Source organism: Macaca nemestrina, chromosome 4 (assembly GCF_043159975.1).
Source record: "Macaca nemestrina isolate mMacNem1 chromosome 4, mMacNem.hap1, whole genome shotgun sequence".
Classification (NCBI taxonomy): Eukaryota; Metazoa; Chordata; class Mammalia; order Primates; family Cercopithecidae; genus Macaca; species Macaca nemestrina.
The window spans coordinates 74,838,865-74,859,359 of NC_092128.1; the positions used below are offsets into that span (position 1 = coordinate 74,838,865).

The 20,495-nt window shown below is 37.2% G+C and overlaps 1 protein-coding gene and 1 pseudogene across 19 annotated transcripts in view; both read left to right on the forward strand.

The window, feature by feature from the left end:
* The window catches only part of LOC105475534 (protein phosphatase 1 regulatory subunit 9A), a 391,847-nt gene that overhangs the window by 358,754 nt on the left and 12,598 nt on the right, over nucleotides 1-20,495 (forward strand). For 14 of the 19 annotated variants that reach the window (XR_011622153.1, XR_983434.3, XR_983433.3 and 11 more), the window contains 4 exons: nucleotides 8,134-8,291; nucleotides 8,787-9,084; nucleotides 13,493-13,580; nucleotides 13,679-13,756. Coding sequence is in view for 15 of the 19 variants with exons in the window: in XM_071094850.1 (XP_070950951.1) it covers nucleotides 8,134-8,291; nucleotides 8,787-9,084; nucleotides 13,493-13,580; nucleotides 13,679-13,756 (622 nt within the window). In the remaining 4 variants the exon portion in view is untranslated. The remainder of the gene's footprint in view (nucleotides 1-8,133; nucleotides 8,292-8,786; nucleotides 9,085-13,492; nucleotides 13,581-13,678; nucleotides 13,757-20,495) is intronic. The other 5 variants (XM_011730882.3, XM_011730883.3, XM_011730884.3 and 2 more) reach the window with 2 other exon arrangements.
* Nucleotides 16,453-16,547, forward strand: LOC112425581 (small nucleolar RNA U13; annotated as a pseudogene).

Below are 20,495 nucleotides of genomic sequence, written 5' to 3' on the forward strand. Positions count from 1 at the left end.
CTCACACCGGTCTTCCCAGCACTTTGGGAGGCCAAGGCGGGAGGATCACCTGAGGTCAGAAGTTCAAGACCAGCTTGGCCAACATGGGGAAACCCTATCTCTACTAAAAATACAAAAATTAGCTGGGCCTGGTGATGGGCACCTGTAATCCCATCTACTCGAGAGGCTGAGGTGGGAGAATTGCCTGAACCCGGGAGGTGGAGGTTGCAGTGAGTTAAGATGGTGCCCCGACACTCCAGCCTGGGACAGAGCAAGACTCTGATTAAAAATATATATATATATATATATATATATATATATATATAAAGTTGCTTTAAGAGGAAACACTATGTTACTTTGTCAGAATGAGCTTTAACTTCGTAATTTTCTGTTCATTTTAGGAAAAGTGGGCTACTTTCTTTTGGCTTTTGAATTTTACTTGCTTTTAATAGAACAAGATACATTATGATCTTTTATAAGTAAAGATCATTTTAACCCAAATGTGAGTAATTTGTTTTCAAGGAAACTTCAGAAGTTCAGAAGACTGCTGTATTCCAAATTATTTCTTATATTGATATATGGTATGATTCACCATGATATATACATGATATATGGTCTGGTTCACCTGGCTTACCATGAAATTCTAATTCTAGATTAAATAATAACTGTATAGTTATGCTAAGATAAAATTGACTAGACTGGGATATCAGGGTAGAGGGATCTAAAAGTATGAAGGAGAAGATGCTACCCAGTGTGGTTTGTATATGACGTGTTGCCCTGGGCTCCTACATAGTTTTCAAGGTGGGGCACGGTGTTCACGGAAGATATCTAACAGCCAAGAGGGAAACATGACCAGTCACAGAGGTTGAAGCATCTGTAAAGTTAAAACTGAACAGATGAACAGTTATTTAGTACCAGAAAATTCTGCTCTGTGTATGGTTCTGAAAATTGTGCCAACCATATTATTTCAGTAATTAGAGTATCAAGGTCCATCAGGTTATGACTGAGTTCCTTTAAGTAGACATGAAATACTTCTGTTTGAATACTATGGAGTAATGACGTCTAAGACCTATAGGGAATAAATCCACTTACAAGGAAACTAAAGAAACATTAGAACATAGTTATACCAAAAAAGACTGTTGCTTGTGAGTTTTTGATGACACTGAGGGTTTTTTTTGAACATTGAAAAAGTCATTCAGATATTAATTTTTGGTTTTAAGTTAATGTTTGATTTACTCAAGTTACATTATCAAAAACCTAATTCTTTAAACTTTTTAATTTGTTAAAAATCACTGTTAAGGGATTTTTAATATTTAGTTGATTTACAAACTTTATTACAAACTATTTCCAAGCTTAACTAATGAAACACCTATAAAAATTTAACGACACATTTACAAATTTGTTATATTCCATTTTCTATTTAAGTACTCTTACTAGGAGACTGACAGTCTTTGCAAGTACTTAAAAAATTCTTACATATCTATTATATTACACTTCCAAGGATTGTGAACCTTAAGTTTTCTTACATTTTCTAATGCTTTACATAACAAAATCTTTCCGTGATGAACGATGATTTCCTTTTTAGGGAAATAACTATCATCTCAGGTAACTGAGTTTACTTTCTTTAAGAGGCGTACAATCTGAATTCTTCCTGTACTAATCAAGGATGCTATTGTATCACAATATGTAATGGGAGGGTGCCTACTTAGCATGCTTGGGGTTACCTAATATCCACAGATTTTGATTGAGAAACTGATTAGATTCTTGTAGGCAACCCTGAGTGAAAACACAGAATCTCATTTATTGTTGCCATGTCAAAGACACTACAACGTCAGTGTCAAGAAAAGGACATTCACATATCCTACCTCCCATGACCCAACTTATCCACATGATGTCATAGTTCTACTCATAGATGCCTGGAGTCCCCAACCAGTTGGTCATTTGATTAGATTTTTCTATTTCTCTGGCTTTTAGGTTATGCAGATCTCTTTTCTATCAGAATCTAAAGACATCTGACACTGAAAGAACCCTGAGATACGTAAATGCCTTTCCCTGTGGTCTAAATCTAAATTCCACATTCTTTCATAGTCTAGAATCAAGCAACTCTTACAAGTGTTTCAGATGATATTTGATAGCAGTTAGGACATTTCCTATAGTTTTTTCTGACTAGTAGTCACTGCCTTTCCATGTAGCTTAGTGGTATTACTGAAGAGTTGTTTCTGAGATATGGATAACAGAATTTAAGCCTCTCCGCCCACTGAGAACAGTAGTGTAGGCTGATCATAAACTGAAGAAGAGTATATTAGATATCAGATTTCACCAGAGAAGTACTACACTAACAAATAACCAACTTATGTTTCAAAGGCTATACAGATAGTTTTGAGATTGCATGTATTGACCAAAACACTAAAAAAGGAATTTCTTAATATTCTTTCAACGATTAGCAAATTAAATGTATAGCTCATACAACAGTAAGTTCAGACCTAGTTAGAATATTAGAAAATAGCAATAATCTTCTGCTTGTTCTGGAACTGTTGAAAGACACACTTCCTCCATAACTGTGTCTAATTCAGTACATCTTCCCCATGCAATACTAAAATGAAGTAATAACTAAAAGCTAAGCCATAGACCTTAGGCCAAAATCATCTGGCAGTTAGTAAGGTAGCAAGTCAGGCAGACAATCACCACAGATGTAATGAAAGAGCAGCCTTCTCTCATGGGGAAGAATGATAGTCATGCAGATTTTGACAGTTCCTTGGGCTCATATCAACATGTGGAGATACTGAGTCCTAGGACACCAGGTCTAATTAGATTAGAATAGAATTAAGATGTCTTTAAGAGAAAATATACTAAATATATGTTTTTCTCTATTTTTATTAATTTTAACTGCACAAGTCATACATAAATGTAAACAATTACATAATACAAAATATAATACCAAATTTTTAACATTGTGAATAAGATTAAAGTGTCCTTTGACCAACATCCCCTAATCTAATACCTTCTTTGTAAGTAACCACTATATCAGTAGGAAGTATATCTTTCCAGTTTTTCGGGGGTTTTTTTGTTTGGTGTTTTTTTTTTTTTTTTTTTGAGACGGAGTCTTGCTCTGTCGCCCAGGCTGGAGTGCAGTGGCCTGATCTCATCTCACTGCAACCTCTGCCTCCTGAGTTCAAGCGATTCTCCTGTCTCAGCCTCCTGAGTAGCTGGGATTATAGGCGCGTGCCATCATACCCAGCTAATTTTTGTATTTTTAGTAGAGACAGGGTTTCACCACGTTGTTGAACTCCTGACCTCGTGATCTGCCCACCTCAGCTTCCCGAAGTGCTGGGATTACAGGCATGGGCCACCGCACCCGGCCTCTTTCCAGTTTTTCTATGCAACTATATGCATATGTTTACCACTAGAAAATGTATTTTGTGTTAATGTTTTCTAAATATTTTAAATGAGTGTACATGTTGTTCTGCAACTTGCTTTACCCACTTAACATCTTGCTAATCTCTTTATAAAGATATTTATTGAGCACTCTTCTAAGCACTTTTATATCTATTAATGCATATATAATCCTCATAGCAATACAGTTATTATGTTTTGTTATCATGACTGTTTTGCAATTGAGGATCATGAGGGACAGAGGTTAGACAAATTGCCCAATTTAATGGGACAGCCGCTTGTTCTGAATTCTATTCAAGGAAAAACTCCAAGTCTACTCTCATGGTAACTGTTTCACATTGCCTCTCTGAGATACATAAACTTACCTCCTGAAGGCAATTATCTATTAATCCAAACCGCAGCATGCCCGCCTTTTATGAACTTGCAGTGGCTACAAATGATATGCAGATACTACTCAAGTTTTAAAATGCCACCGAGTGCCTTATGATGCTCAGCACCTCTGCTGGTAATAGCACGGGCGAGGCAGTGTGACGGCATGAGGTATGGTTGTTTCCGAGTGGGTTAGAGCACATAACTGTGCGAAGCAGACCCCATTGTTATGCTGCTCCATTCCCCTAGTTCCCTTGCTGCCTGTATCTGATCTGTGGGCAGCATTCCATTTACGTCAAAAATAACGTCAATCTAGTGAAAAAAACTGTTATGACTCACAGCATTACTGTAGGGAACTGGTCTCTGTGTAATATGATGTATAACGTCCTAATTTCATAGAGCATTTTTCATAACAGCTGCTAAAATCATCAAATCCATTAAATTCTTTTAAAGGATCTAATTTGGAGCAGTATTGAAAATAGTCTTAAAATGCATGTATAGAGGTGGAGTCTCTCTCACTCAAAACTCCTCTGTCATTATTCACTTCATATCTTCTGTGTATTTATCTTTCTGTATTTATTGATTCACCTGAGTCTTCTCCCGTTTTGTATTTCTAGCTGCATTGAGTCAGAGGTAGGCTATTTCAGAGACTGGAGGGTCTGAAAAAAATAGAAGATCAGAAAGCAGAGGAGGATGAGGAAATTTTCCGCAGACCCTTATGGACAGCAGAACAAGGCACACTGGAGAAAAGTGGAAGAGAAGGGACTGAGGTCTTAGGCTTATAAAAGCAGTGTGATATTATTGACTAAAATGTCTGCAGAGAATGAATGACAATGAGAGAACATGGCCACCTAAGCCTTTACATCTAGCAGCACATAACTTAGAAACACTGAGCCAGTTGGATTTCCCCTGCCACACTGCCATCCACAAAACTGACATCTATTTTTCTTTGTAAGAATTCTATTATTGGATATATGTAAAGCCAAAAAAAATCCCTCAGTGTTGGCCCTCTGATGCTACATGCTTCTGCAAGTTTGCAAAGTTAGCCCTTGACGTGTACTTCTGTTGGGAACGTAAAGTAAGACCAAAAAGAGGATTCAAAGAAGGCAGAAGAATGTGAAGTTTACTTCCAGACTTGAGATTGACCTTCCAGAAGGAGAATAGGCTTCTGAAGCCTGAGCTCTATTCAGTCTCTGTCACAGATTAACTGTGTGGTGCCAGTTAATACACAAATTGACCTTCTTTGAGCCTCAGTTTTCTTATATGAGAAATAAGCTGGGACCAGAATCCCAAGGTTGTTTTGAGTTGCAATATTAGGATTTTTGTATTACATGATGGAAAAAGATAGCATATGATGGTCAGTCACCCTTCTAGTTACCCAGCAGCATAAATCTTGTACGCATTTTCCTTCTGTGTACACACAGGTCCTCTAATATTATTAAGGGGGACATATTACATGCAGTGTTTTTGGTAGGTGCTTCTTGTGGACAGCATTCCTTCCAGCTTCCTTCTGGTGTAAATGCTATTAAGGCGAAAGTTTCCAACTCCATCTTATGTTTCTGGCTCTTTTAAAACATTATTTTTAGGATGGAATATAAATTACTGATTTGTAATCCATGAATCACTTCAATAAAGTAGCTCTCTGATATTTGCTTTCAGACCTTTAAAAATTGTTAACTGCATACAATGTGTTGTTGGCCACTTGGATATAAGGCACAACTTTTTAGATTCCAGCTAACGGCATCTTTAATAGGTATACTTTTGTGTGTGTGTTCAAGCAGTTTGCACCTACTCAGCTAATGTTAAAGCAGATACACCAGATTGCCATTTTGGGGTTGTCTGACGGAAGCACCAGGCAAATTACTGAAGAGTAATAGAGCCAGGAGTCCTAGAGTAAATTTTCTGCACTATTAAAACCTGCTAATAAGTAGTTCTGATTTTTCTCTCACTTATATTTGTTCAACTGCCATTGATAGAGTACCTATTGATTGGGTCCCATACCAGGTCCTCAGGGCCAGCATTCTACTACTGCAAAAGGAACCATGTTTACAAAAGCAGAGTGAGATTCTTCCTTGAGCCTTTTTGTCACTGAATAGCCAAAGCTGTTATTAAACCAATGAGACCAAAATAAAAAATCATCCAGGAAGTAATTTATTCTGTACTTTTCAACATGTCATCCTTTTTATTTTTCATGTTGTCTAACATATATGGAAGATTAATTATAATATTTTAGATGTAGCCTATTGGAGAAACAACTTTCCTAGACTAGTCATGTCATACATGATTTTATAGCCCAAAACACCAAACTCTAATGGCATTAAAATCTTGCGATGGGACCTTTATCAACACTAGCTAAATCATAGTGGATAGCCTAGTAGCCTGGAAATCAAGACACTAGAGTAATCATGGTAGCGCATTAATTAGTTGTGTAAATGAGGGCATGCTACTCAAGTTCTGTGAGCTTCAGGAGAGAAAAAAAAATACTTGATTGTTATCTCATGAGGTTGTTGTAAGGAACAAATGAGATAGAGTATATGGTATGATTTGTATTATAGAGCATACAATCCAAATATGAGCTAGATAAGGCATAAAAAGTGCATGTGCTACATACAGTGTTTCTAATTATATTATAGCTTTAATCTATGTGATGTTCCACGTTTTATATGTAAACAAGAGCTTATGAGGTTGACTCTCTCCCAATTATCACAACTAATGAACTCTTAATGGGCAGCTACAAATACAGATTTTATCGTAAAGAGGAAATTAAAGTGATCAAGGAATTATTTTTTCTCCCCTGACATGTAAAAAGTAAAGAGACTGCTAATTAGAAAATATTTAATTGTTCTTTATAAGTACCTGAATGGTCTGAATTTTCGAGTATTCATTCTTCATTCAGGTATAGGAAATGAAAAGTCAAAACCTCTAAATATTGTCATTCAATAGATGTATCTCCTGGGCAAAATGTAGTTGATTTTGTTTATTAAAGCCATATCCTAAGTGCTAAGTTTCATAGACAAGAGGCACAAACTGAGGTACTTCCTTGCTTTGGTTTTGTAATATAGTATATGTAGAGCACATCTAGAATAATGCTGTAAAAAGGAATTGCCTGAGCTAATAATAGTATAAGAAATTGTTTATTCTGTTAATACAGGTACATAATTTTCTGCAACTCAGTTATTTGCACTCAATTATTAATTCCTTGAACATGACTTTAGGTAATTACTGCAAACTGGGATTAATGATCAAACTCCTTTATTTCTAAGGAGTGATTTAATATGCAAGTGAAAGGAGTAGCAGCATTTCAAATAAATTCCACTAGAGAGTACTTTTCCTTCACCGATATCCTGGTATATTCATGGGTACCTTTCCTTTAGAATGTTAACTTTGGGGTCCTAACTTAAAATCTGGCTAGCAAAATTAAAGATGGTAAGAACCAGGCTAAAGAGGACTAATTGGATTCTCTCTGTGGCCTTTACTGTTAATAGTTCATTTTCTTTGTGTCCCACTTTACTCTCTTTTTTCTTCTCTTTTTCTTTTAGCCTTTTTATTTAAAGACTTAAACATTTACCCTTCGAAAATCAGTGTCATTTCTGGTGGGGAGAGAAGGTATTCAGAGAGATGAGTCAGAGGCACATACAAATAACTTGTAATACAAAGTTAGATGTTAATGAAAGAAAAGGAAATGTTTATCTTACTCCATCCACAATACTAGTAGACTAAGTACTCACAGTTTTTTAACTGTTTCTTCATTTGTGTAGCCAGACTTTGTTTTATTTCCCCAGCTACTGTAAATTTGCTGATGAGGTAAATTCCTCACTGGTCTTTCTACAGAGTTCAAAAAGGAACATGGTAGACTTTCAGGAACTGTTTGGGATGGAAAAATATGTATTAAAATGAGAATGATATAGTACCTGAAGACTACTAGTAAATTTTGCTACAGTAAATTTATGATAGTTACCTTCTGTTGCCTGTAGTTGAACTGGAAACCTGACTTTTGTAGGTTTTTTTGTCCTTGGTTTCTAAGATCTCTCAACTTTTGATATACCTTCCTCTTACATCTTTGGTCATCTAACTCCCCAACATGCATACACATAAATAATAAATACAAATTAGTGATTTTTATAATTATGTTGCAGGAAGGTGGTATGCTTTTCGGAGGTTAGATTTTTATGTTGCCTTCATCATCTTTAGTGTTGGTTTCTTCCTTTGACTTTGTATATTCCTCCTAAGTCCCACTGATTTCTTGGTTATTTCTTGGTTGCAGGCTGTCACAGTGGTCACCTGATCCTTACCTGATGTTACTGGTTATCTTGAGATTTTATCAGTGTCTGTGGTCTCTTCATCAGTTCCCTCCAAAGGTTTCTCTCACTGATTATCTTTCAATATTCTTAGACTTGAATGAAGCAGTCCCAGAGACAGAGCGCCTGGATTCAAAAGCACTGAAAACTCGAGCCCAGCTCTCTGTGAAGAACAGACGCCAGAGGCCCTCTAGGACAAGACTGTATGATAGTGTTAGTTCCACAGATGGGGAGGACAGTCTAGAGAGAAAGGTGAGCACCCTTGACCGTTTTCTGATTTGTACTGTTGGAGTGTATCATTGTTCCTACAGCTTATTGAAGATTATGATTTTTCTACTACCAGAGTCTATGTCCTAGTTGGAAGCAGCTAGAATAGTTCACATCTTTGTCTCCTGAATTCTTTAAATTGTTGTAATTCAAAATACTTTGCCTATTCATTCAGTGAACTAACCAAGAGCATTATCCATATTGTCATATTTCATGATGGTGCTTTTGATATTCAGCTATTGGCTTTACTTAGTGGGAAATAATGAATGTACAAGTAATTGTTTCTGTAGGTCTTAGGTATATGTATTAGTGACGATGTTAATATGGTGATTGTTATGAACTATGCATTCTCATCTGTAAATCAACAAAACTGGTTCCATGGGGATTCACTAATAAAAGGTTGGTCTTATTTCAAAGTAAGTATTGCATAGAACTGATACTCAGTGGCATAACCTTCCTTATAATCTCTTATACCAACAGCCATCAAACAGTTTCTATAACCACATGCATATTACCAAATTACTTCCACCTAAGGGTTTGAGAACTTCTCCAGAATCAGATTCTGGTGTTCCACCCCTCACCCCAGTGGATAGCAATGTGCCCTTCTCGTCTGACCACATAGCTGAATTTCAAGAAGAACCACTGGACCCAGAAGTGGGGCCTCTCTCCTCTATGTGGGGAGACACTTCACTCTTTTCTACTTCAAAGTCTGATCATGATATGGAAGAATCTCCTTGCCACCACCAAACCAGCAACAAGAAAATATTACAAGAAAAAGGTATTGTTAATTTTTTTTTCTGACTTCATAACACCTCATCTTGTACAGTATAAAAATGACTTTTTCTCATAATCATAAGTTATTTGTCTTTTCATAGCTGATAGTTAATATTACTTTCTTTTTACATTATAGAATAAGAGAAACAACTCCTCCATGTATTTTACTTTAGTTTAATCTTTTCCTACTTGGTTCAATATTTTTATCTCTTCAGCTCTCTATAAGTTCACTACTCAAGGGAGTTCTTCAGGGGAGTGGGGCAGCCCAGAGTTTCAACAAACACTAACATAGTCATAAAGAAAAAAACACTACAGAGTCATATAGAAAAAATAGAGAGCGATTTTGTAGAATAGCAGCCCAGAGTTTCAGTAAACACTAACATAGTCATATAGGAAAAAAAAAAAAAAAGAGGAAGATCAAAGTGACACAGGCATATAATTGATAATAATGTTCTTGGATGAATTGCTAATATACCTTTCCACGTAACCAGTGCAGATCTTCTAGAAGAGGGATAATCAAATGCAGTCTCCACCTACATTTGTAAATGAAGTCTTATGGGAGTACAGTCACACTTTTTTACTTACATACTATCTACTTTCATGCTACAGTAGCAGAGTTGAGTGTTTGTGACAGAGACTGTGTATCTCACAAACCTAAAATATTTTACTCTCTGGCCCCTAACAGGTAAAGAAAGCTTCCTGATGCCTGGTCTAGAAGTATATTTTCTTATACTCAACATAACTGGATAGACTCTGAAAATGGCTTAATCATTGATTGCCATTTATCTAGAATTTTTAAAAAGTATTTTAATATATCATTACTTTTGGTCTATCAAGTTACCACAAAGATGATTACATTACAGCTATATTTGATTGCAGGCTTGAGGATAAGACTGGTTACCCTAACAGGAGTTGGCCTTTTCCTGAATTGTGTCAGTACCACATTTACAAGTCATTTTTTTTTTTCATATCTGAAGGACATCAGTGGAAATTGGGATGGAAAAGTTCCATTATAACTGGCTAAATGATAAGCATCTAACTGAATATCGAATTAGAGGAAGTAAAAGATTTTTTTCTAGAGATTTGTAAAACAGGTTATATGCCAGTAGAAGGCATGAAAATATTTTCCTCATTCCTATTCTATAAGCAACCTAATACTAGAGTTTTGGTCCCGAGGCTTACATAGCACTGGGCCTTTGTTCAGTCAAGTTTAAATAGAGTAAATTGAACACTATCAATTTTCTATTCACAATTGCTAGAGATTATTGTTCTAATTTTTTGTGTGGTTAGTAACACATTAGTTGACCCAGAAAATGTCTTCAAAAATATTCATTGAATTGATGTCCTAGTAAATAGAAACTGGCTTTTTTAAAGCTTTACAAGATTTATTTCTGATTAAAGGTATTGGGCCTCTGCAAGTGTAAATAGAGTACAATTACGTCAATGCTCAGAAGAGAGAGAGGTTGCATCCAGCTGAGGTTGGTAAACAAAAGGAAGTGCAATTAGAATAACCATCAAAGCACTTAAGAAAAAAAGCGTAGGTAAGGAGGAAATACAAGGTAAAGTGATGTCATTAACAGTCAAGCACATAAAATGTGATTTAAAGGAACAAGGCTATTCCAACCTGGCTGAAGCAGTTTGCTTATGCAGGGTAGAGTGGTTACACACAAAAGTGAGCAGGTAGGTTAAGTATATAGCTTTAGAATTTAAATATCTTAGATAACTTACCATATTACTAGGAAACCACAAGAAGGTTGAGCAGAGGAATAAAAAGGAAAAGGCACCACCAGGTATGGAGAAGCTGAGTTAGTAGACCTTGTGAGGTGGTGCCCTCCAAAGAGGAGCAGTAGACAATGACAGGAAAGAATGATACAAGGACCCTTGAGACATACATTGACTAGGTAACAGGGAAGAAAGTGAGGCAAAACTATCATGGGCTTCACGCTTCAGAACATATGGTCTTGTCATTAACAGAAAATAGGAAATCAGGAACATGATGGAGATAGGATTCACTCATTTTTTTAACAGAAGAGGTCATGAGCACAAGAGAGAGGTCAGGGCTGCCAGGGAGATTTGGGAGTCCCCATTATAAAGGAAGAGATACTAAAGTATCTTATTACAGTGAGATTAAGGAGATGCAGTCCAGTAAAAGACCTTAGGATTTAGCAATCAGGAGATCATTTATTATTTGAAAATGAAAACCAGGTTGCCACAGCTTAAAGTTGAAGCACCCAATCTGGGGGCTCAGATGTACAGTTGGTCACAAAGGTCGTATTGGAGAGATTTTTAAAAGCCTAACACAAGCCTTACATAGAGCTAAATAAACAAAAATGTATGTTTCTTTTTTCCTGAAATCATACCAATCTAATGTTGGATTTTATGCAGACTACAAGTTCTTAGTGTGCATTAAAGATGGATTTGATCAATTTAGAATGGGAAAGTACATTATTCCTTATTCTTAACCTCTTCAACCTTATGGAAGCATTCATTTCAGTGTTCCTGGGAACACACTTTGGCAAATGTGTGAGATAAAGATGTGAGGTTGCCTAGCACCAGGCTCTGTGATAGGCAGAATCAGGCTTTTAGTCGTGAGATGTCCAAATAGCTGCAACACTCATAGGTTACAGAGTGTTTTCGTATACATTGCCTCAGCTGGTCTTCTCACCACTCATTATAACATCTCCCAGCAACCTCTAATTCAGAAAATAATTAGGCAGTCTTCTTTTAACTTGCATACTCCTAGCCATTAAAAGTTGCTTTAGGATTGATCTGGAAGAATTTGGCACTTTCTTTTCTTCAGCTTCTATTAAGAAAATTTAAATCTTGCTTTTTAAAAAAAAAAAACCATTAATAAAATCACCTTAGAAGGTGTTTGTGCCATGTCTATGTCTGTGAATTTTTTTATGTGATTGTGTCACATCTGTGACAATTCAGTTACCCAAAGAGTAATGATGTAAATATGCATAATAAATATTTGAGGCTTGAAGTGGATTTTTGACACAGACATATTTCTGACTCTTGTATTTCATTATGTACATTTCAGTGAGTTGCTTATTGTAATCTGAGTATCATTAACTAAAAATATGAAAAGCTCATTGCTAAAAACACGTGGAGTATTTGTCAGTGCCCTGTGCTGCTTGAGAGCTTTGAACTAGATTCCTATCCATGAACTGTGTGTGTACTTCATGTTTTTTAAAGGTGTATGTCGATGTGTGTTTAGAAATTTCTCTTGAAGTAAACAAAAATCATGAGCAACACTAACCTGCAAAGTTCAATTGAACACCTTTTTTAAGAGGGCCATTCTTTGCATTCCATACTAAAAAGTTCCTAGAAATTTAAAAAACATTTTAAAAGATAAGAGACAGAAAAACAGACACCAACAGAGAAGTAGGGAGGAAGAGTTTCACACATAAAAAACATCAAATTTAAAACAGCATTTGTTAATCTCCTGAGCTAATTGGATATGCTGAAACATGATGCTGATCAGTATCCTCTGCTGGGTAGTTTGGGTAGAGCCGTATGAGTTGTCTACTCTGAGATAGAACAAGTGCCACCAGTGGAATTGGTTCCCACGTTGACATTGAACTCCATTTGCAAGGCCTGTCTTCCTATTGGCTTTTGGTATCATTTTGAGGGTCCCCATTCCCCAGCAGCTGCTATCTTTGAGAGTCCTAGCAAAACTCTCAAAGAAGCAAAGATCAATCTGCTCTGAACACTGAGGAGATTTTGGCGTCTTCCACATTAAGGGGAACCAGCCAAGTTGTGCTTTAACCTAACTATTAAGAAGGCCCTTTCAAAGATATAAATGTCTTATAGCTGAGGCCCTGCTTAAGAAGTCTCCCCCATGTCCTCCCCTCCTCTGTCCCAGGACTGGCCACAGGGCATTAGCAAAGGAGAGCCCAGAGAAGAAAACTTTGATTCTGACTTTCCCCCTAAATCTCTCAGACTCTCAGAGTTGATATTCTGCACTGGGCTTTGGAGATATGGGAGAAGTGGGCTAGTTTCCTGTTAGAAGGCACTGCAACCCCAAGGCAAGAAAGGAATGGAGAACAGAGCCCAGGCACTTGAAGCCAAGAATTCGGAGCCAGAGAAGGAACAAAAGTCATGCTGGTCCCTACTTTGATGCTGAGGATGATTTGATAGTATTTATTCTCCCTTGTTCATTCCCATGCAGTTGAAGCTAAAACTCTTTGTGATGTATGTTGAGCCTCTATCCTATATAGGACCTCCCCTGCTTAACTGAGAGTTCCTCGATGTAACTGTGTCTCCTAGGTCGTATGATAAGGCATCCATTAATTCTTTTACAATTAGGAATTTAGGCAAAGTCCTTAGATTCAAAGATGCATTGACTTTTGAATTGTGACTTTAAAAATAATAATAATTGATCTTTTTCACAAATGTGTATATCCTAGATGATGCCAAAGATCCCAAATCACTAAGGGCATCCAGTTCGTTGGCGGTGCAAGGAGGAAAAATTAAGCAGAAGTTTGTGGATCTGGGGTAAGCACTTTGTGATGTAAAAAGAAAGCCCTCTGTAAAAGGAGGACTGAAAGAGAAAATTTCAACTTCCCCTTTCTGACTGTATGCTGTCATTATAGGGCGCCTTTGCGAAGGAATTCCAACAAGGGAAAGAAATGGAAAGAAAAAGAAGCCAGTAGGTTTTCTGCAGGTAGCAGGTACGGCTGTGTGATTAAGAACACATGTATTTCTATAATTAAACTTTCTGACTCCCTCTTCCATTGTTAACCAAAATCAGTGGTCAGTATATTTGAGCTGAAGTGACATGCCAAGAATTGAGATGGAAGAAAAATTGCACAATTAGTTTATATTGGTCTTACTCCAATTATAGCCTCTGTCTAGCCTTGGGCATATCCATTGGTTCTTAATTGCAGAATTATGACCACATGAACCATTTCAATAAGTTTTTATCTAAATTCAGCACAAATATATCTATGTGATACTTCAGACATATCAAATATATTTTATGATACTTCAGATTTTTTGCCTGGCTACCCACAAGGCTAGTGCATTGTGTTAAGTCTAAAAGGATAATCATTTTGCATTTAAGTATCTTGTAGACATTCAAGATTGTCTTGTCCACATGTATGTAGGAGTGACCACCATCTTTTGCTGGACTTGGCTGTTTAATTGATTTTGTGGGCACTATCAACTATGCTTACTCTTCAGTAAAGACCTTCCCATAGAGAGTGAGCTTCGAACAGCATGTTGCCAAATTTTCCCAGTTTTTTTCCTGAGATTATATAATTTTAAGCTGAGGTTTGTATAGGGAGTCAGTAAAGCATCAAGCTCTGAAGTGCAACTGCCTAGGTTTGAATCATGGCTCTCCCACTTACAACTTTTAAGTCTTGGACGAGTGAGTTACCCTCTGTGCCTTCATTTCCTCATGTAAAATGAGAGTAATAACAGTACGTTTTACCTAAGGTCAGTGTAAGGATTTGGAGTTTTCATGTAAAACATTTAAAATGATACTAGGCATGTATTCAAGAATAATAAAGTTAACAATTTGCTGCTATTGCTATTACTATTACCTTATTATTATTCGCAAGTTACAAAGTGGTTTTACATTTATCACTTAATTTGATCCTCATAAGATTGGGAGGATGCCTGGGCTGGGTGGCTCACGCCTGTAATCCCAACAGTTTGGGAGGCCAAGGCGGGTAGACCATGTGAGGTCAGGAGTTTGAGACCAGCCTGGCCAACATGGCAAAATGCCATCTCTACCAAAAATACAAAAATTAGCCAGGTGTGGTAGTGCACGCCTGTAATTCCAGCTACTTGGGAGGCTGAGGCAGAGAATTGCTTGAACCCAGAAGGCGGAGGTTTTAGTGAGCCAAGATTACACCACCGTACTCCAGCCTGGGCGATAGAGCGAGACTCTGTCTCAAAAAAAAAAAAGACTGGGAGAGTAGATAATACCATACTCTATTGATGAAGAACTTCACCTTCATAGAATTTAATTGATTTGCCCAGGGTTATGCAGCAGGTAGTTAATGTTGACCTGGGGCTTGCTCCTCTTGTATAGATGTTTTTCCAACATACTATGCCACCTTCAGTTACTTATGCATCTAATGATGCTTAAATTTCTTTATGAATTTGGAAATAATCTCAATATCAGACTAAGGAAGAAACACTAAGAATAAAAGACTTTAAATCATGCAGGGACCACTTCTTCACTTCATAGGTTGTCTACTGCTGTTTACTTTTTTTTCTCTTTTCTGACATATACATTGGTGAGAAATTGTACCTTCTTCTTGGAATTAAAGGAGCATTAAAGGAACATAATGGGTTGGAGATGAGGAGAGAGAATTCCCAAATTAATTATTTTTGTTAGTGTGGCTTTCCTTTATACTGTACATTGGAAAAGGGTAGAATGCTCTCATAAAGAGGACAAAAATCTCAGGAAAATAAAGGTAAATCTGAGGCTATATGCAACTCGAAAGCAGTTTAATTTTGTGTGGTTCAGGAGTGAGAATGGTCTACCTTGTGTGTTAAAATTAAGAATAGAAAAAAAAGGCCGGGCGCGGTGGCTCAAGCCTGTAATCCCAGCACTTTGGGAGGCCGAGACGGGCGGATCACGAGGTCAGGAGATCGAGACCATCCTGGCTAACACGGTGAAACCCCGTCTGTACTAAAAAATACAAAAAACTAGCCAGGCGAGGTGGCGGGCGCCTGTAGTCCCAGCTACTCGGGAGGCTGAGGCAGGAGAATGGCGTAAACCCGGGAGGTGGAGCTTGCAGTGAGCTGAGATCCGACCACTGCACTCCAGTCTGGGTGACAGAGCGAGACTCCGTCTCAAAAAAAAAAAAAAGAATAGAAAAAAAAATCAAACAAACTCAGGAAAAAAAACAAATAATGAAATCATTTAAGGGAGAAAGAGATGCCTAAATACACGATGGGAGAGAAACTCAGATACTGAAAATGACACTGTCCTTCCTTTGGTCTCTGGGCTTTGAAGACAGTCACTCCCTCTCATCTTTGAGACACCTGAGAGGGATGTAAGCACCTGCAGCCAGGAAGGGGAAGGGTGTTTGATGGAATTTTGCCATAGTAGCCAGAGATTATCACCTCCTTGTATAAATCACAAATGAAAGTCAAGTCAATCTTGATTGTGTTGGTGAGTGCCTGCTCACCTCACTGTAGGCAAAACCACAGCTTGTCAAGGGCAGGTGGCCATCGGCACACTGCTTCGCCACGGCTGATGTCCACTTTGAACCCACATCTAGACTTCTAGATTGGCTGCCTAACTACCGCTGTATTTTTAAAACTCTGGAGTCCCCCTGCTTCAGCAGTCAGAAATTACTGTACTCATACCCACACTACAAACTAGTTTCTAATTAGAATCATGATTTTGATCTTTTGTAGTTCATAAGCGTGATGATTGGATGTTCACAAGCATGTGGGAGACGGCCTCCCTCAAACCTTGTTATGACATTGGCATATCCAAAAAAAATAAAATCATAGTTTTATAATTATTTGTAATTATAGTAGAATTTTGGCAGGATGGAAAGGAATTCATCTAATTGAAATAGAAGAACAAGGGAAGAAGAAGGACACTTTTCTCTTGCAAGAAAAAAAAAATTTTGAGCTGTCATAGTAATTGGTTAACACTAATAAAATCTATTGACAGCCTATATTCTTCTGTCTAGATTGATAATGGGTGCAGAACCTTATAAAACCTATCCCAGGAAGAACAGAATTGCTGCCCAGGAGGAGCTTAATCCAATTGAGTTGGATTCTCAGGACCCTGAAAGTTGGTGCGCTGTGAGCACCATCAGCTGCAGGGTCGCACTACGATTGTGGGGGGCAATGGGAATACACTCACCACCCCTGGGAGACTTCCTCAGAAAAAGGAGGGAAGGATGCTTGGGCTGAGTAATGTTACCTTTTAGAGGCATTTCATCCAATTCTTACTAGGCTAAGATTCTGATAAGATTATTGGTCAGCTATAAACTGTGGCTGTTAGATTTTAAAGAGGCAAGACTTTCACTCTTTGGTCTTGATTTTAGTTTTTTCCTCTCTATAAAGAGTTTACCTTTTTGTGTTCCTGTGGATTCATAATGACTCAGATACATGTGCGACATGGTACAACTAGAGAAAATGGATGAGGCTAATAATAATAAACAAATAAACCCAACAAAGAAATATGATTTGGTTCCATCCCTTTTCAAATATGTGCTCAGTGGCATTGTCTTTTTTTTTTTTTTTTTTTTTTTTTTTTTTTTTTTTTTTTGGGGAGACAGTGTCTCACTCTGTTGCCCAGGCTGGAGTACCGTGGCACAATCACAGCTCATTGTAGCCTTGACCTTCTGGGCTCAAGTGATCCTTGCAGCTCAGCCTTCTGAGTAGCTGGGACTACAGGTGTTTGTCACCATGTCCAGCTTGAAAAAAGAAAAATTGTAGAGGTGGGGTCTTGCTATGTTGCCCAAGCTGTTGTTGAACTCCTGGGCTCAAGCAGTTCTTCCATCTCAGCTTCCCAAAGTGCTAGGATTACAGGCACGAGCCACCACACCCAACCAACGTTCTGATTTTAAACAGACAGCATAGCAGATAACGAAAGCAGGAAACATTTAGTTGTCGCAGCTTGTTCACCCCTTAAAATATATACCAAAGGATAAAATAAAATCCTATTCTACATTCTGGAGTAAGTAGCCACTAATGTGTACTTTGGAGCTCTGTAAGTTTCCAGTGTAGTCACTGAATGGAAAACTCTGTGAGATGTGTGTGTCTCAGATGGGGCTAGGTGATAGTATGTTGAGAAAATGATAAGAAAAGAGATGGCACTCTTCTATGGAAATGAATTTGCATTCATGTAGAAAGTGTGAACAACAGAAAAAACACTAAGCTGGAAGCCAAGGTAGTAGTCCTTACTTTTCCATTAGGCAAGTCTCCAAATTCCTGGAATGTTGGTTTCCTACCAAAAAATAAGTGGATTGGGCTAACACTGCATGGCTCTGACTTCCCATTCACCTCTGCATACACTGTCCAGTATGGTTGCCTCTAGTCAGAAAAGGCTAGTCTATATTGGGATATGTGTAGGAGAATAAGGAATGCTGGACTCAAAAGACTTAGTATGAACAAAAACAACATAAAATATCTTATTAATAATTGTATAATATTGATTACATGTCAAAAAATATTTTGGGTTTGGAGGGTAAATGAAATGTATTATTATTAAAATTATTTTACTTCTTTTTTTTCATGTGGCTACTAGAAAATTCTAGTTTACAATGTGGTTCATTTATATTTCTTTTGGATAATGTTGATCTGTAGGATTCTATGAAAGACAAATCTTTCTTTAATTTCTACCCCATTATTCAGTTGGTCTGTGAGTGAGCACATATTCATTTATTATTTTCTTACTTATTTGTATTATATTCGTTATTCCAAAATAATTTGTTTACATACAAAAGTACATATGCTACAACAATATAATCTATTAAAAAATAAATTGAATAGGGAAAAGTTAGATTAAAAACTCACTTGAAATGCAACATCTTCAATAACATCTTCATAGTAAGTGTAACAGTGACTTTCCAGTCAAAGCCAAAAACAAATGTCAATGTGGTTAAAAGCCTGGGTTGAAATCCCAACTCTGCCACTTACTTCTTGGACAGGTTACTTAACTTTCTGTACCTTGGTTTTCTCATCTGTAAAATGGAGACGTAGACACACACACACACACACACACACACAGACACACACCCCTCGCACACCTCTTCATGTTATTAGGAGGATTAAAATGGTCACATTTAAGTACATTTCAAATCCTTAAATAAAAATGGCTATTGTTTTCATTGTTTATCTTTAAAACAGGTTTGATGGGAAGGATACAAAACAATATTCTTCTTGTATATTTGGCTGGCAGTCTTGTTCATCCAAGGATGACTTTTGTTATATCTTGAAGAATGAATGGGTTATATGAATTATACTTCAGGCAGCCCTTCATAGGCTATTTCTCCCAAAGAGGCTTTAGATAAATCATGGCATGACAGTGAGTTTGAAATTATATCCTATGACAAGTACCTGGAGGGTCCGCTTTGCTCTGTTGCTGAGTAAGAGCAAAACCCCTGCTTAAGAATCATCTGAGCTGGCTGGAAACACACCTTTTAGAAGAATTGATGGAGATGAGCACATGTGTGTGAGTTAAAAAACACCTCATCTCTGCCTAAGCCTGGCCCAGTGAATGTAGTCATTTTCATGGAGACTTTTGAGTAATGTCAGCTTAGCCCTAGTAGATTGGACTTATTCCCCATAACTGTCTGGCCGATTTTTAACTGCATTTATCAATTTAATATTCAGTTTTCTTTTTAAGTACAGTATTTCAAATGCCTGAAGCCTGACAAACTTACATTCTTGACGGGCAAACACTTTTCCATACTTAAAAAAATCTCTTGAAAATCTAATAAGTTAATATTTAACTATAGTGACTCTAAACATCCCAGTATAGTTATCAAAGTGCTTAATATATTTGTGTCTTAAAAACTCAAATTTAAAATGAGTTTAGATCATTAAAATGAGTTTAGCATTTTAAGATAGAATCAGTGGACACATTTCTCTTTCAGATTTCTATTCATACAAATTTTCTTAAACACCTAAGCAATATATCTGTTATTCTTAAACTTAGCATTTCCATTTTGATAGTGTGGATTTTATCTATGTGATCCTCTTCTATTTCATTTTAAACCTTTCTAGTATGGGGAAGACTTACTAAGGGAATAGTTTCACCATCTCAAATGATTCAAAGTTGAACACTACAGTGACCATCTCAGATGGACTGTTATTTATTGATTAGAAATTTAGATCAGAACTCAGGATCTGGGAGCAGGATATGTCTGAGTAGGGGCCAGGGGTTGGCCCTGAACTGTAGGTGGACATGTTTCTCACAGCTATTATCCATTAGGGTCTCTGGATCCCATTTAGATGAGGCTCGCTTTACAACCTCAAACTCCTTGGTGGATGTTAGAACCTTATAGAATTGCATCATTTGATTTAGGTAAACACAAGTCTGCAACTCTTCCTCTGGTTGCAGCTAACGTTCATCAATTAACTTCCTTTACTCCTGCCTTAAATTCTATATTTCTGTTATACTTCATCTCTTCTGGCAGTTTTTGAACTCTTAATGATATTTTGATGACATCCAGTTAGATGCTGAATACTTCACACACCTGTATTCAAAGTTAAAGTAACAACAACAAAGATCACCTTGGAATGTTTAGCTGGCAATTTAATTTTGGGGTGCCAGTCCCAGGATACACTGGATTCAAAATATATGTAAATGAGTTCATTACTTGTAAGAGATATTACATAAACCATTTAAATGCCAGGAAACAGCTACCCCTGAAATGGTATATTTGGATTATGAACTCTGAATTTGAAGTCATTCTTTCTGCCAGT